Source organism: Diuraphis noxia, unplaced genomic scaffold, assembly GCF_037042655.1.
Source record: "Diuraphis noxia isolate RWA-SAM2 unplaced genomic scaffold, SU_Dnox_SAM2 contig0009, whole genome shotgun sequence".
NCBI lineage: Eukaryota > Metazoa > Arthropoda > Insecta > Hemiptera > Aphididae > Diuraphis > Diuraphis noxia.
This window is the reverse complement of record NW_028301719.1, coordinates 427789-440314: the sequence shown is the minus strand read 5'-3', so window position 1 is coordinate 440314 and position 12526 is coordinate 427789. Positions and strand designations below refer to the sequence as shown.

The following is a 12526-nucleotide window of genomic DNA, read 5'->3' as shown; positions in this document are numbered from 1 at the left end:
TAGCGCCATATTAGTGTTATACCAGTATTTCATAACAATTAACAACTGTTAATTACAGTAAATATTGAATCCTCTGATCAAAATTTGTTCTATTGTTATGAACTTATTGTTCTCAAGAGTAAATGCCATTTATTTTCTTGGAATTACATACTGGAGTCTGCAATTGTATAATGTATATACTTATATTATAGTTGTTTTCAAATTATATTTTTGACTATTGAAAAACAATTGCCTGCGGGCGACAGTTCCCCACCTTTTAATTTTTTTTTTCATAATTTAATTATAATTGTTTTTTTGTGTACACAATTTTCTAAAAAATTATACCAATTTTCATTATAAGTTATCACTACTAAAACCCTCCAAGCATTCCAATCCATATGCCTACGGCTAATAACCTCTGCCCCTTGGTATGTTACCAATAAAAATCTACATAAAGACCTGAACATACCAACCCTAAACGACTTAGCCAAATCCTATTACTCAAAATTCCACTCAACGCTCCGCACTCATTCAAACCCCATAATTAAAAGTTTATCGTCTATCTCAATCATTCTTAGAAGGTTAAAAAGGCAATGGCCAAGAGATCTGCTCAATACCTAATTAAAAAAAAATAAAAAATATTAAAAACCCTAATTATAAAAAATAAAATAAATAAACTCAAACCCTAACTTCTTGTCAGGTGGCACTGCTGGGAGCCTTCCTTCTCTGTAACTAATGTTATTTTTTTTTCTTTTTAAGTCACCACACTGACTTATTATACACTGTATGTATAGATTATAAATAAACTTTTATCGTCAATAATAAAAAAAAAAAAAAAAAAAAAGTTATCATTAAATCATGAATTAATTGATTTTAAGAGTAAATCGCATTTATTTTCTTGAAATTACATATACTGCAGATATTCAGTGTGTATTCTTACATTATAATTTTTTTTAAAAGTACAATAATTGGTTGTTACATTATGGTGAGCGGTGTTTCGTCCTGACTAGGAAATGTAATTTGCTAAGACTGTGAATGGTCCGTCTCCAAGTGTCTTGTTTAGTCCCATCTGCCTAATCATCTGATGAGCTCTTGTCCTCGTCTGTCTTGTATGTATATGATTCGGTCATTAGGAGTGGTTGTGACTTTCCTGCTATACGTCGAAATTCGGGTCTCGAACTTAATATGCTGGCCGTTTCGTATTCTTTCACATGGGCCTACAATTGTTTACTAAGAAGAAACGTGTGAAAACACTTTAATAGTCTGATTAATTTTATATCTTATTCACCACATTCCATTGTTGACCTCCACATGATTTTGATATCAATGACTTAATAGTTTTAGTCATAGTTAAGTACCCCTATATTATAGTCACAATTGCGTGCCATCTCATACATACTTTTGTACTTTTTAGGTAGGTAACAGTAGTAATCCCAAATCTAAAATGTCGTCTTGTATTTCACATCTATATAGCTATTTGTCAGTATGCATCATTGTTTGTACTTTTAAACATGTTCTCATGGATATTTATATGGCTTTTAAACAGCATGTGTTCTCATATGGGTTTTTAAATGATCTGCACGAGAAAACGTTCGTTTACATATATCACATTTAAAGGGTTTTTCTCCTGTATGTGATCTCATATGGGTTTTTAAATTTCCAGCTTGAGAAAACATTTGATGACAAATCTCACATTTAAATCGCTTTTCACCAGTATGTGTCCTATTATGTTTACTTAAATTTGATGAATTAGAAAACCCTTTATCACATAAAACACATTTATAATAACACTTATTTGGGGAATGTGTTCTCATATGGGTTTTAAAATTTGCTTTATGAGAAAAAGCTCGTTCACATATTTTACATTTATATGGCTTTTCACCAGTATGTGTTCTTAGATGGACTATTAAATGTATCAATTGAGAATACTCTCGATCACAGGTATCACATTTAAACCGCTTTAGTCCAGCATGAACCTTTTTATGCCTTGATAAACTTGATGCCGAAGGAAACCTTTTGCTACATGTATCACATTTATATGGCTTATTTCCGGTATGTATCCTAGAATGAGTTACTAAATTTGATGAGTAAGTAAATTTTTTATCACACACATCACATTTAAATGGCTTTTCTCCTGTGTGTGTCCTGGTATGGAGTCGTAAACTGTCTAAACGAGAGAAAGTTTTCTTACATATATCACATTTATGAGGCTTTTCTCCAGTATGTATTATCATATGACCTCTTATAGCTGATTTAGTATAATATGATTTATTACAAATGTCACAAACAAATGCCTTTTCTCTTTTACTGCTATGAATCTTCTCTTTTGACGTCAATAATTTATCATTCACATTGTATGTCTGATGATTATTTTCAGTATGAATTTTCTTACGCCTTTGATATTTATTTGAATTAGATCTCATGTCCGAATTCATTTGAGTAATAAATTCAGAAGTATGGTTTTCATTAGAAACAGTTCCTTCAAACACATTACCATTGATATAATCAGTTTCTATTTTTATTTTTGTTTCAGTTTTGTTAACTTCATCTTCAAATTGACTTACAGTTCTAAAAATAAAAATAAATATTAAGTACAATTTTATTTTATTGATTTAAATATAAAATTTGAGAATTATTTTAGTTAGTTTCTAAACTAAAACAGGGTACCATGTTAAAATATCTTTTTTTTAAATACAATAAATAATTTCAGCACATTTTTCAATTCACCTTTCAAGCTTTTCAATCTTAATAAAATGTTTATAGAAATTTAAAGAAACAAGCTAAATATTTTTTCAAATTTCAAATTTCTATAGATATATTGCTCAAAATATTTTTAAAACACTACCATATACATATATAAAATATAAACATTATATGAAAAAGTCAAGTACCTATGGCTATTATTATTATTATTTTTTTTTTAAGTTACACTCTTCTTTTCTTACAATTTATCTTAAGCGGAAAGTGTTTAAAACCTTATAAATCCACCTGAATGATGTGTAAACTAATATAAACAATGAAGACTATGATAAGATGATCAAACTCATACAACTGCCTAAATGAAAAACATCCCATAATGATTCTCACTATTAAATGGGCTGTACTTGTCCCTAGGGTTGCTACTTTAACCCGTGTAGTATAGAAATATTTTATTAAGTTTTTTTTTGAAACTATATATATGATATTGAACCATGACCTTTTTTAAGTTGTATAGCTTGTACAATTATACATTTATATACTTTAAACATGCGCATGTGTGCATATTTCATAAATATATTTTTTTTATTTCAATATTCTGTAAATAATCAAATTATATAATCCGTGTTAACACTATACTTAATTATTTCATACCTGAATTCATAGTAAGACTGAGCATAATATTCCACGACGCACCTTATATATATTGTCTCCTTGAACAATCATTTTATATTAATATGTATTGTTATTTGTAACACTAAAATTTGTTTCTTAAGAATTTTGAATGTTTAATGTGTAATCGTACAAGCTATATTGTTTAAAAAGGGTCATAGTTCAAAATAATGTATATATTTTCTAAGAAACTTAAAAAAACATGAATTATCCTTAAATTACACAGATTTAGGTAGCAACCCTAGATCCCGTGGTCTCCTTATTCTAGTCTTCATTCTTACAAGTAATAATTTGATGCAAAATCAGTTTCAAATATTAAAAGATAGTTTTGTTATAAAGTTATTTTGGCCAGTCATTGGCTACCACTACAGCGCTCCATAGCAGCTAACAGCGGGTCGTCACAAGTTACAAATGTTACCAAGTAACTTCTAACTTGATAAATTTATATTTTTCTTCAATGATTGTTTATAAATGTTTCAATTTCTACTAGATATCACAATTCACATTATGATGTAGAAAGAAACATAATTTCTAAAAAAAAGTACCAACCAAAAGTTAACCTAAGTAATTAATAATTTCTGTTACTAGTGTCTAGTACCTATAGTATACACGTACTAATGTGATTCTCTAATTAGATGACTCCTATTTTTATGATAAATTTATTAGTTTGTTGGTTAGGTTAGTAAATAGTTTCATTCAATTTTATATTAAACTATAAAGCAAATACAATTCTTACCCTATTTTTGATAAATGATTATCATCATTTTGGTCTGTTTCATCTATAATTTCCTGTTTAATAACTTGATCATCACATCTGATATATGGAATTACTATAGAACTGCGAATCATATCATATTTATGGTTTATTTCATCTATAATTTCCCGTTTGATAATTTGATCATCACATCTAATTAGTGGAATTTTCAACATTCTAGAACTGTATAAATTGCAGAAAAAAAAATATTAATTATTATTCAGTATTAAATCAGATACAATGAATTAATTACATATATAATATTTAGGTTAAAATTTCATATTATTGTAATGTTCCACTACCTAATAGTGTACTTGCTTACTTGGAATTTATTACTGGATCACTAGAAGATGTTCTTAAAGGTTCCATATTGAAGTAGGTATGTCCTTATTGGTTTTCAATTCCTGTAAATATGAACCATTAAAATTATGTATATTTCAGGATAAATCGGTCATTTGGAGGGAGGGATTGCAGAAGGATTTTATCAATTAATGATTGATAGTTCAAAACAGCGAGGTATTTATTTTTTAGATTCTGAGCGGAGCGAGGAATGTATTGATTTTACCATGATGTGTTTTTATTTTTTTTGTGTCTGTCTTCTGTCATCACGTTTTGGGACAGTAAAAGTCCTTTGATTTTTGACTTCAGAAATTCGTTCGATCAAAAAGTGAATCCAGTTAGTACTTTGGGGGGTCAAAAGTAAAAAATATTTTTCAATATTTTTCTATATAATCGGGATAAACAAACTATAAATTAAGGGAAAAACAGGAAATCTTACGCACAATCAGTTTTTGACAAAATCGATTTTGGTTTTTGATGTAACTTTAAAACAAAGGACCATAGATACATGAAATTTTCACCGAATGTTTATATAAGTATATTCTATCCACCATGCAGTTATCAAAAAATTTTGATTTAAGTTTAACTATTTATAGGCATATGCATTTTTGATAATTATTAGTTTTTTTTAAATTAATATTGATAAAAATGTATTTGTTGGGTAGAAAAGCTTGAAAATAATATAAGGCTCCTAACATATTGTTACAATAGGAGTTGAAAAATGAAATAAATTCATAATCACAATTTTTTTTTTATACCTAAGCATTCAAAGTTTGAATTTTGACAAAATACGTTAAAATCACAAAAATTCGCAAATTATTTTAAGCTAGAAATTCATAAAAATGTTCTCTTTAAATCTAAGATTTCAAAATTTAATACAAGATTCCTTACAAGTTTGTCAATCTTTATCACAAAAAAAATGTCCACCAGAAATTCAAATTAAATTTTTATGAGCATTTGAAATTTAAACTTTTACAACATTGGATTTTCACTAGATTTCTCATTTAGCAATTTTTTTTATTTTGGTGTAACTCTGAAACAAATGACAGCAGATACTTGAAATTTCCACTGAATGTTTATATTATAGGCATTTTATATATTTTATAAAATTTTCAAAATATTTTGATTTGTTTTGAGCTGTTTACTGACATTTTACTTTTTTTTTCTATAAATATTGATAAAAATTGATTTGTTCCTTTTATATCTAAGATTTGAAAATTTTTAATAATCTATAATTTATCGTAGACAAATAAACCGTCTTCACTCAGAATCATTTTTCGTATACAATGATATATTATTGAATTCAAATTTAATTACATCCATAATTACAGTAACCCACTCGTAGCCTACTGTACAGCAGAGCGACATCCACGACTTACCAGCTTTAAAAAAAATGTTCTTGTCACTATAAGACGTGTCGTGTAGTTATTAACACATAAAAGTTGATTCTATAATATTGTTAATTTAGTAAAAACTAAATTAAACTTTTTAATATATACAATATTACGTATAATCGTAGTGAAGTTGTAAATCAATTAAAACAAAAATGCTTTCAAAACTTTAACCTTAAAATTAGGCAGGTAGATATTAAATTTGTATTTTATTACAATAGACTGTCGAAAAGGGATGCATTTATAGAAGTTACAAAGTACTTACTAGTTACTGATCATTCACAATGACACTGTGTTACTGTATTATGATTTAGCTGCTAGGTAACTAATTTAGAGATGTTGTAGCAATTCGGGATAGTACTTGGTGCTGAATGATGTGTCGAATTTTAGTAGCAATAGATACGAAAATAAAAACAAACCATATATAATTGTAGAAACCATTTAAATTATAAATAATTACTATTCGACATTAGTTGTTAAGACAGTAAAGTTGTAGCTCAGGCACAGAAATACAGATTATAAGAATATTGTGATTTGCGGTAGCTGCAGCAAGACGCAAGACAAAAAAGCATGGTTAATGGTTATATTATAGTAGAGCACTAAAAATTGTCACTTACCTATCAGACAATTAGTACTTGGCAACGCACGACGTCTTGGAGAGAGAAATTAGAATTCGAATTCGATCATGTCATCATGGACCACGATACAAGCTTAGCAGCCGGGTAGGTCGAGTGTCGGCCACGGAACCAACCGCGCTCAGCCTTGCCGATTGGCATTCCGAAAAACGGGCATGAAACCATAGATATTAAATATCCTTTAATATTTATGCATGAATAATATGCTTATAACATAAATTTCAAATTTTCACCGAAAAGATAATACTGATAGTATTACCACTAGTACCGATAAAATGTTTTCCTTCGTGCATAAAATATGATAACATTGATGACTAACGATAATGTTATCATTGAATGTCAGAATTAACTATTACTTATTAGACACATAATATGTTTGTTCTTTGATAATATAATATTAATTATTATGCCTTAAGAATTACTCTCCTGTATTATTTTCCTCGTTGATGAACTGATATTTTGTATTTTTGTTGCTACTCAATCGATTTCTTTAAATTATCTTCATTTTAATACGTTATTTTAAATAATGATGTGCATAAATTACTCAATCATATTATTTAGTCACATTTAGTTTTTTTTTAAATAATTGCATATAAGTAATCATAGGTACTTATTACATTACGTTATTATGATAATTTGTGGTACACATTTTTTTTTTTTTTTAATTAGATAAATATGGACGAAGACTGTTCCGTGCTCCAAGAAGAAGAAAGAGAAGCCTTGCTTTCTATTTATGATGGCGATGAAGCTTTTAAGCAAGTTTCTCCTACTGTTTATCAATACAAGGTAAGAAAATATTGAACAAGCAAGTTTTCTTTTTTAAAAATGAAAATTTTTTTGACAATGTAATCCAATTTCATTTAAACTAAAAATTTGGAATTCTGGATCTAATTTGTTATTAAATATTTCATAATTTGTGCAAGTTCAATATTTTTGTAACTTTTTTCAAATGATTTTTGTCATAACTATTCAAAAACAAACATAGAACTTTAAAATATATTTGAATCTATACATATTCACTTTGCTTGTTAATATTTGTACTGAATAGTACACGTCATTATTAGTTTATTATTATTTTATTTATAATATACCTACTTTACTATTTTTTTCTTTTACAGTATGGAGAAGATAACGATAATAAATCTTTTCTATTGGAGGTTGAATGGCACAACAATTATCCAAGTGAAGCACCTAAAATAAATTTAGACATGTTCTACAATAAACACATGTATGGATAAATTTGATTATGAAATAAACTTGTGTAATATAACGTGTAAGGTTTGGATGATGTAACAAGTTAAGTTTAGATATACAGCATTGATGCCCAATCTTTTTTGTTCAGCTCGCCACTTTGGTAAGCAATAATCTTGCAACGGGCCACCAAATATATGTATTTTTTTTTTTATTATTATTATCATTACAATTATAAAATAAATAAATATAACTTTACTTTTTTTTAAATATATTGTTCGATTTAAAAATTTGTGATGCGGGTTGGGCACCACTGGTATAGTGTCAAATCATTCATAAAAAGTATTCTGAAATTATTTTATTTTCACATTAAAGTAAATGTATTAATCAATTAATTATTTGTTTAAAACTGTTGGTTAATATTTTATAGTTTTATTGAGGGATAAACTTAAATATCAATGGTTATTTTATTAAAACATAAGCAATTTTCAACTTCAGATTATCAGAATCAAGACTAACTTATAGTTACTTCACTCTTAAACATACTGAATATTACTTCTTAGAAGAATTTAATTTAATTTATAAAAATATTAATATTAAATAAACATTTTAGAGTAAGTTCAGTCAAAGAAAATATTAAAGATAAAATTTCAAAAGAGGCTGACCACTATTTGGGAGAGTCTATGACATTCACTCTTTTTGAATTTCTTAAAGATTTTGCTGAGGAACTCGTTGCTGATCAACCAGAAAAAGAAGTTACTGAAAGTATAACTAAACTTGTATGTATTTTAGTATATTATTTTTAACATTAATAAAATACATTATAATAAATGTTACAATATATAATTTGTACTTTTTAGTCTATAGATGATGATGATTCTGCAAAAAAGACAACAAAGAAAGAAGTTATGAGCAAATCTCAAAAGAGAAAACAATGGGATCGTTTAGATTCCAAAGGAGAAAAACCACGAGGATATGATTGGATAGATGTTGTCAAACATTTATCACAAACGGGATCATCCAAGGTAGAAATATCTACGTAATTAAGTTAAATAACACTGTGATATGAATTATGAATTTTTATGTTTTTGTGAAAAAATATTTTCATTTACAATATTAACACTGATTAATATTTTTATCCGAATGTCTATAATTAATCCATTAAATCCTATCACCAAGAAGCCCTCCATTCATCAACTACTAGGTGATGACTTGTACAGCTCCAATCTAAAACAATATTAAAATGTTAGTAGTGAGTCATTGATAAAATAATAATACATAAATACCTGACATTTTAGCATGTAGGAGAAACTTATCAAAGTTTTTATTAACAAATTCGCATGACAGTTTAACATACTCTGAATGTGTGCAACAAAATTGAGTGTTGTTCAATGTATATTTCATCTATAATTTTTTTTTTAAATATATTAAGTATTATGCTACTATTCACTAATGGAACTATTCTATTTAATACTTACAGAACGAAGAGAATTGAGTTTTATCATTGAAAATTTATTCTTGGGACAAATTAAATGACCTAATATGTTAGCATGAAAATATGCTTTTAAAATATTTTCAGTATTAATATTTTTATCTAAGACTACGCGTATGATGTCTTTATGCGTATCCACAATTAATATATAAAGATAATCTTTATACAATTCAATGTGATCTATTATATCCCACGTCGTTAATGTGTTTGTATACAACAAATCATGGACAGATGTTCCCAATTGTATTTTAAAAGAAGACAGCTTTTCATCTAAAAAAAATTAGTTAAAATTTTTTAATCTAACCATAAATTGTTAAGTTTTTGTTATTAAAGAAAATTCTACATATTAATATCAATGATTAAATTTAAATTAATATCTGTAAACAAGTGTCTTCAACCTGCCTTGTCTTTAATTGTGGTCTATGAACACATTTTAAGCACAACACATATTTTTTATTATATTATTTAATATAATAGGCTGTTACGCTTAAAAGATTGAAGAACCCTGATATAAATTTAAACTAAAAAAAAAAGTTTTACCATAAATCTGTTAAGCTGTAATAGGTGCTTTAATTTTATACGAACATATAACAATTAAAAATTATATAAGTAAGATTAATAGCAAATACAATTTACCTTCTAAAAAACAAGCTTCTCGTTTATTGATATAATCAGGTTTTTGTACATCATGGTTTTGCGAATCATTAGACAAATAATATTTAAGAGTCAAATCATAACGGGCACTGTTGAAAACATTGATGTTTAAACTTTTGACTGCTTTGTAATTGGCAAACAAATGCAAAGAAGTTACTACTAAGTATATTATCCATATCAATCTAAAAAAGTTGTAATTAACATTTATCATTAAGATTTTATAAAAAAAATAAAACTAAAAGGATATTGTATCTGTAATGACAAAAAATAATAAATGTTTGAGTGTGAAGACCTTCATACTTACAAAATACGGTTTTCAACAATAGGTAACATAATTAATCCGATGAGAAATGCAATTAGATTAATACAAGTTTCTTGACTACCGTCTTTTGCTGAAACATCTCCCATATTTTCACGAATAGCCTGTTTAAAGTAAAAATGTATTGTATAAACATAATATATTATTTTAATAAATAAATACCTGGTGCTGAGTTAATGCTGCACGTGTGGCTCCTCCAGCAACACCTACAATGGACTTAGCACAGCTTGAAAATGATAGGATTATTAATGAAAATTGTCTAATCCATGGTATACTTAAAAGTAATTCAATGAAAATTGCAAAATCGTTAAGTGCATCGGCTCGAAGTCTCCATTTTTTACATTGTGTATCTAATTCAGATCTGAAATCAACAAATTTTACTAATCAATGTTTTTGCAAACATAACTAATACAAGTGCTTAAATATACTATTTAAATAAAAACAATTAAATTAATAACTAGTGAATATCTATATTAATAAGTTAAAAAATAAAATAAAACTATTGGCATCGGTGCATCAATTCTACATTTTAATAAATATGGAAGTTTACCCTTTCCACCACGCAAAACTAATGCGCCCGACCATGCCAGCTCCATCTTTGAGTATATAAGTAATGGATGCAGCAAGAGCTGTAGCTTGAGCATCGCCTACACCGACACCTTTCAGAATAGCATTTGTGGCTAATATGTTTGAAATTGTACTACAAAACGCCTAAAACCGAATTTAGGTACAGTTAATCTACTGAAGTAATAATTTGTACACCAATCAAAACTAAATTTCCATTAAATTATATATAGGTCAATAGTTGATTTTTTTTTTAATACTTTAATAGATAAATACTTCAAATGTTTAACATAAATATAATAGTATTAATCGATACCTAAAATGCATTATTTTAGAAGTACTAATATGTCACCTGTATGGTATCCCACATTTGATATTCCGTATAGTCTTTGCTCACACTATTTGGAAATCCTCTGGGCAAAAATACTTCTTTTAGTATATTAACCGAATTACGAATGAAGCCAGTAGACTGTTTCCGTCTTTCAGATTCCAATATCAATTGTCGTTGGTCTAAAAAAATAAAACCAGTGATGAGAGTGCAGTTATTAACTGAACTATAATACGGGAATAAGGCGCTATATCATATTTTCTAAATCTTCTAAAATATAATTGTACCACGTACTGTTATGGGCATATTGGTTTTTAGCAATGAAAAAATTATACGAATCTTAAGTTATTAAATACCTACCTACAATTTTACATTTTATATCAAAATTTGAGGGCGATATTTCATTCTCTACTGCGCTGAATCAGATTTTGGGGGGGGGGACTAAAGTTATTAGAGCTTGTCATAACCAAAGCGGTAAGTAAATCGTTTTCAAATACCGTGTCTTTTGTATATGACATTGCACTCTTCCGGTCCGTATTCTTCGCTCAGAAGTATTTCGTCGTGATTTTTCGACATCCTCTTTGACGTCGGCGCCCGTTGACGGTTGACAATCAGTGAGAAAGATATGAAACGGTGTTCAAAGAAGTGCGTTCGGAAGCCAAAATAAGGCGGCCATAAATCGTGAACATAGTGGGGTCAGCGGGTGCTGATTTTTTTCGCAAGCACTGCGCGACTTAGCGACAACTCGAAAGCTTCAGAAAAAAGTCGTATTCCGATATCCGATAACGATTGGCGGCGTTTGGTGAATTGTTCCATGACACGAACGTCGATTCAGTGACGGTTCGACAGTCCGCACGAACTTCGGTCACGGAATAAATAAATAATGATAATAATAATATTATGTTTGACGGCCGAGTCAACCACGACAGCCGCTGATATAGTGTTATCACGATTCGCGACATGACGACAACTTACTTACTTACTACAGAGACAGACGTCCTTTGATCATGATATAATTATTATTTATTATGATCCAAGAAACAAACAAACCGTACAAAACTGAAAACACAAGCCATTAAAATTATTTCAACGACGTAGGCAAAAAACACATCATTATTATTTCCACAAAATCTTCACACAGTCTTCGCTGTCTCTTGTTCGGTTATTGGAAGCCGGTACCCGATCCTACGACGGACCATTTTGTAAACAGTAGTAATGTAAAAAAGAGGCGAACTTGCGATATATACCTATTATATATATATATATATATGTGTGTGTTTACCTCTTTTGTGTATATCGCGTATACACATGCAAATTCATATAATATGCAAATCATAATAGTTTGATTATTTGTACATTAAATTAACTTACCCCACTTCGACTCAAGTCTTTTTTAGTGTTTGATGGACGAAGGAAGGAGAAGTAGGTTCAACACTAATATTAATAATTTATAATTCAATATTAATTGACAACACAAATGTTCATTTAGAGATATCTAAAATGAGCATATT

General features: G+C 28.3%; 3 protein-coding genes across 5 annotated transcripts; 1 reads left to right on the top strand and 2 right to left on the bottom strand.

The window, feature by feature from the left end:
- Positions 1–846: 846 nt before the first annotated feature.
- Positions 847–6719, bottom strand: LOC107164379 (uncharacterized). Of its 3 annotated transcripts, none has more exons than XM_015512180.2 (5): positions 6450–6719; positions 6098–6375; positions 4425–4506; positions 4085–4285; positions 847–2547 (listed from the first exon to the last, which is right to left on the bottom strand). In XM_015512180.2, the coding sequence occupies exons 3-5, from the start codon at positions 4469–4471 to the stop codon at positions 1518–1520; spliced, it is 1278 nt and encodes a 425-aa protein (XP_015367666.2). In that variant the 5' UTR covers positions 4472–4506; positions 6098–6375; positions 6450–6719; the 3' UTR covers positions 847–1517. The 3 variants fall into 3 exon arrangements, with proteins under 3 accessions (XP_015367666.2, XP_089086631.1, XP_015367664.2); XM_089230505.1 differs by having other exon boundaries at positions 6098–6199; XM_015512178.2 differs by lacking the exon at positions 6098–6375.
- Positions 6720–6856: 137 nt separating this feature from the next.
- LOC107164378 (RWD domain-containing protein 4) lies at positions 6857–8796 on the top strand. Its single transcript, XM_015512176.2, has 5 exons — positions 6857–7073; positions 7137–7253; positions 7586–7695; positions 8272–8437; positions 8519–8796. The coding sequence occupies exons 2-5, from the start codon at positions 7143–7145 to the stop codon at positions 8699–8701; spliced, it is 570 nt and encodes a 189-aa protein (XP_015367662.1). The 5' UTR covers positions 6857–7073; positions 7137–7142; the 3' UTR covers positions 8702–8796.
- On the bottom strand, positions 8723–11910 carry LOC107164377 (RUS family member 1). Its single transcript, XM_015512175.2, has 9 exons — positions 11513–11910; positions 11040–11197; positions 10674–10834; positions 10286–10484; positions 10109–10227; positions 9787–9986; positions 9137–9420; positions 8945–9062; positions 8723–8885 (listed from the first exon to the last, which is right to left on the bottom strand). Exons 1-9 carry the CDS (start codon positions 11589–11591, stop codon positions 8830–8832), a joined length of 1374 nt encoding a protein of 457 aa, XP_015367661.1. The 5' UTR covers positions 11592–11910; the 3' UTR covers positions 8723–8829.
- Positions 11911–12526: the final 616 nt, after the last annotated feature.

What these genes read in the sequence shown, in the direction of transcription:
- LOC107164378 (XM_015512176.2), top strand. Translation starts at nt 7,143, where the DNA reads ATGGACGAAGACTGTTCCGTGCTCCAAGAAGAAGAAAGAGAAGCCTTG. An exon ending in CTACTGTTTATCAATACAAG is followed by an intron (nt 7,254 to 7,585) that starts GTAAGAAAATAT and finishes TTTCTTTTACAG; the next exon opens with TATGGAGAAGATAACGATAA. An exon ending in ATGTTCTACAATAAACACAT is followed by an intron (nt 7,696 to 8,271) that starts GTATGGATAAAT and finishes TAAACATTTTAG; the next exon opens with AGTAAGTTCAGTCAAAGAAA.
- LOC107164379 (XM_015512180.2), bottom strand. Translation starts at nt 4,471, where the DNA reads ATGGAACCTTTAAGAACATCTTCTAGTGATCCAGTAATAAATTCCAA. An exon ending in GATCCAGTAATAAATTCCAA is followed by an intron (nt 4,286 to 4,424) that starts GTAAGCAAGTAC and finishes CAATTTATACAG; the next exon opens with TTCTAGAATGTTGAAAATTC. An exon ending in AATCATTTATCAAAAATAGG is followed by an intron (nt 2,548 to 4,084) that starts GTAAGAATTGTA and finishes TTTTATTTTTAG; the next exon opens with AACTGTAAGTCAATTTGAAG.
- LOC107164377 (XM_015512175.2), bottom strand. Translation starts at nt 11,591, where the DNA reads ATGTCGAAAAATCACGACGAAATACTTCTGAGCGAAGAATACGGACCG. An exon ending in TGTCATATACAAAAGACACG is followed by an intron (nt 11,198 to 11,512) that starts GTATTTGAAAAC and finishes TTATTTTTTTAG; the next exon opens with ACCAACGACAATTGATATTG. An exon ending in AACTCAATTCTCTTCGTTCT is followed by an intron (nt 9,063 to 9,136) that starts GTAAGTATTAAA and finishes AAAAAATTATAG; the next exon opens with ATGAAATATACATTGAACAA.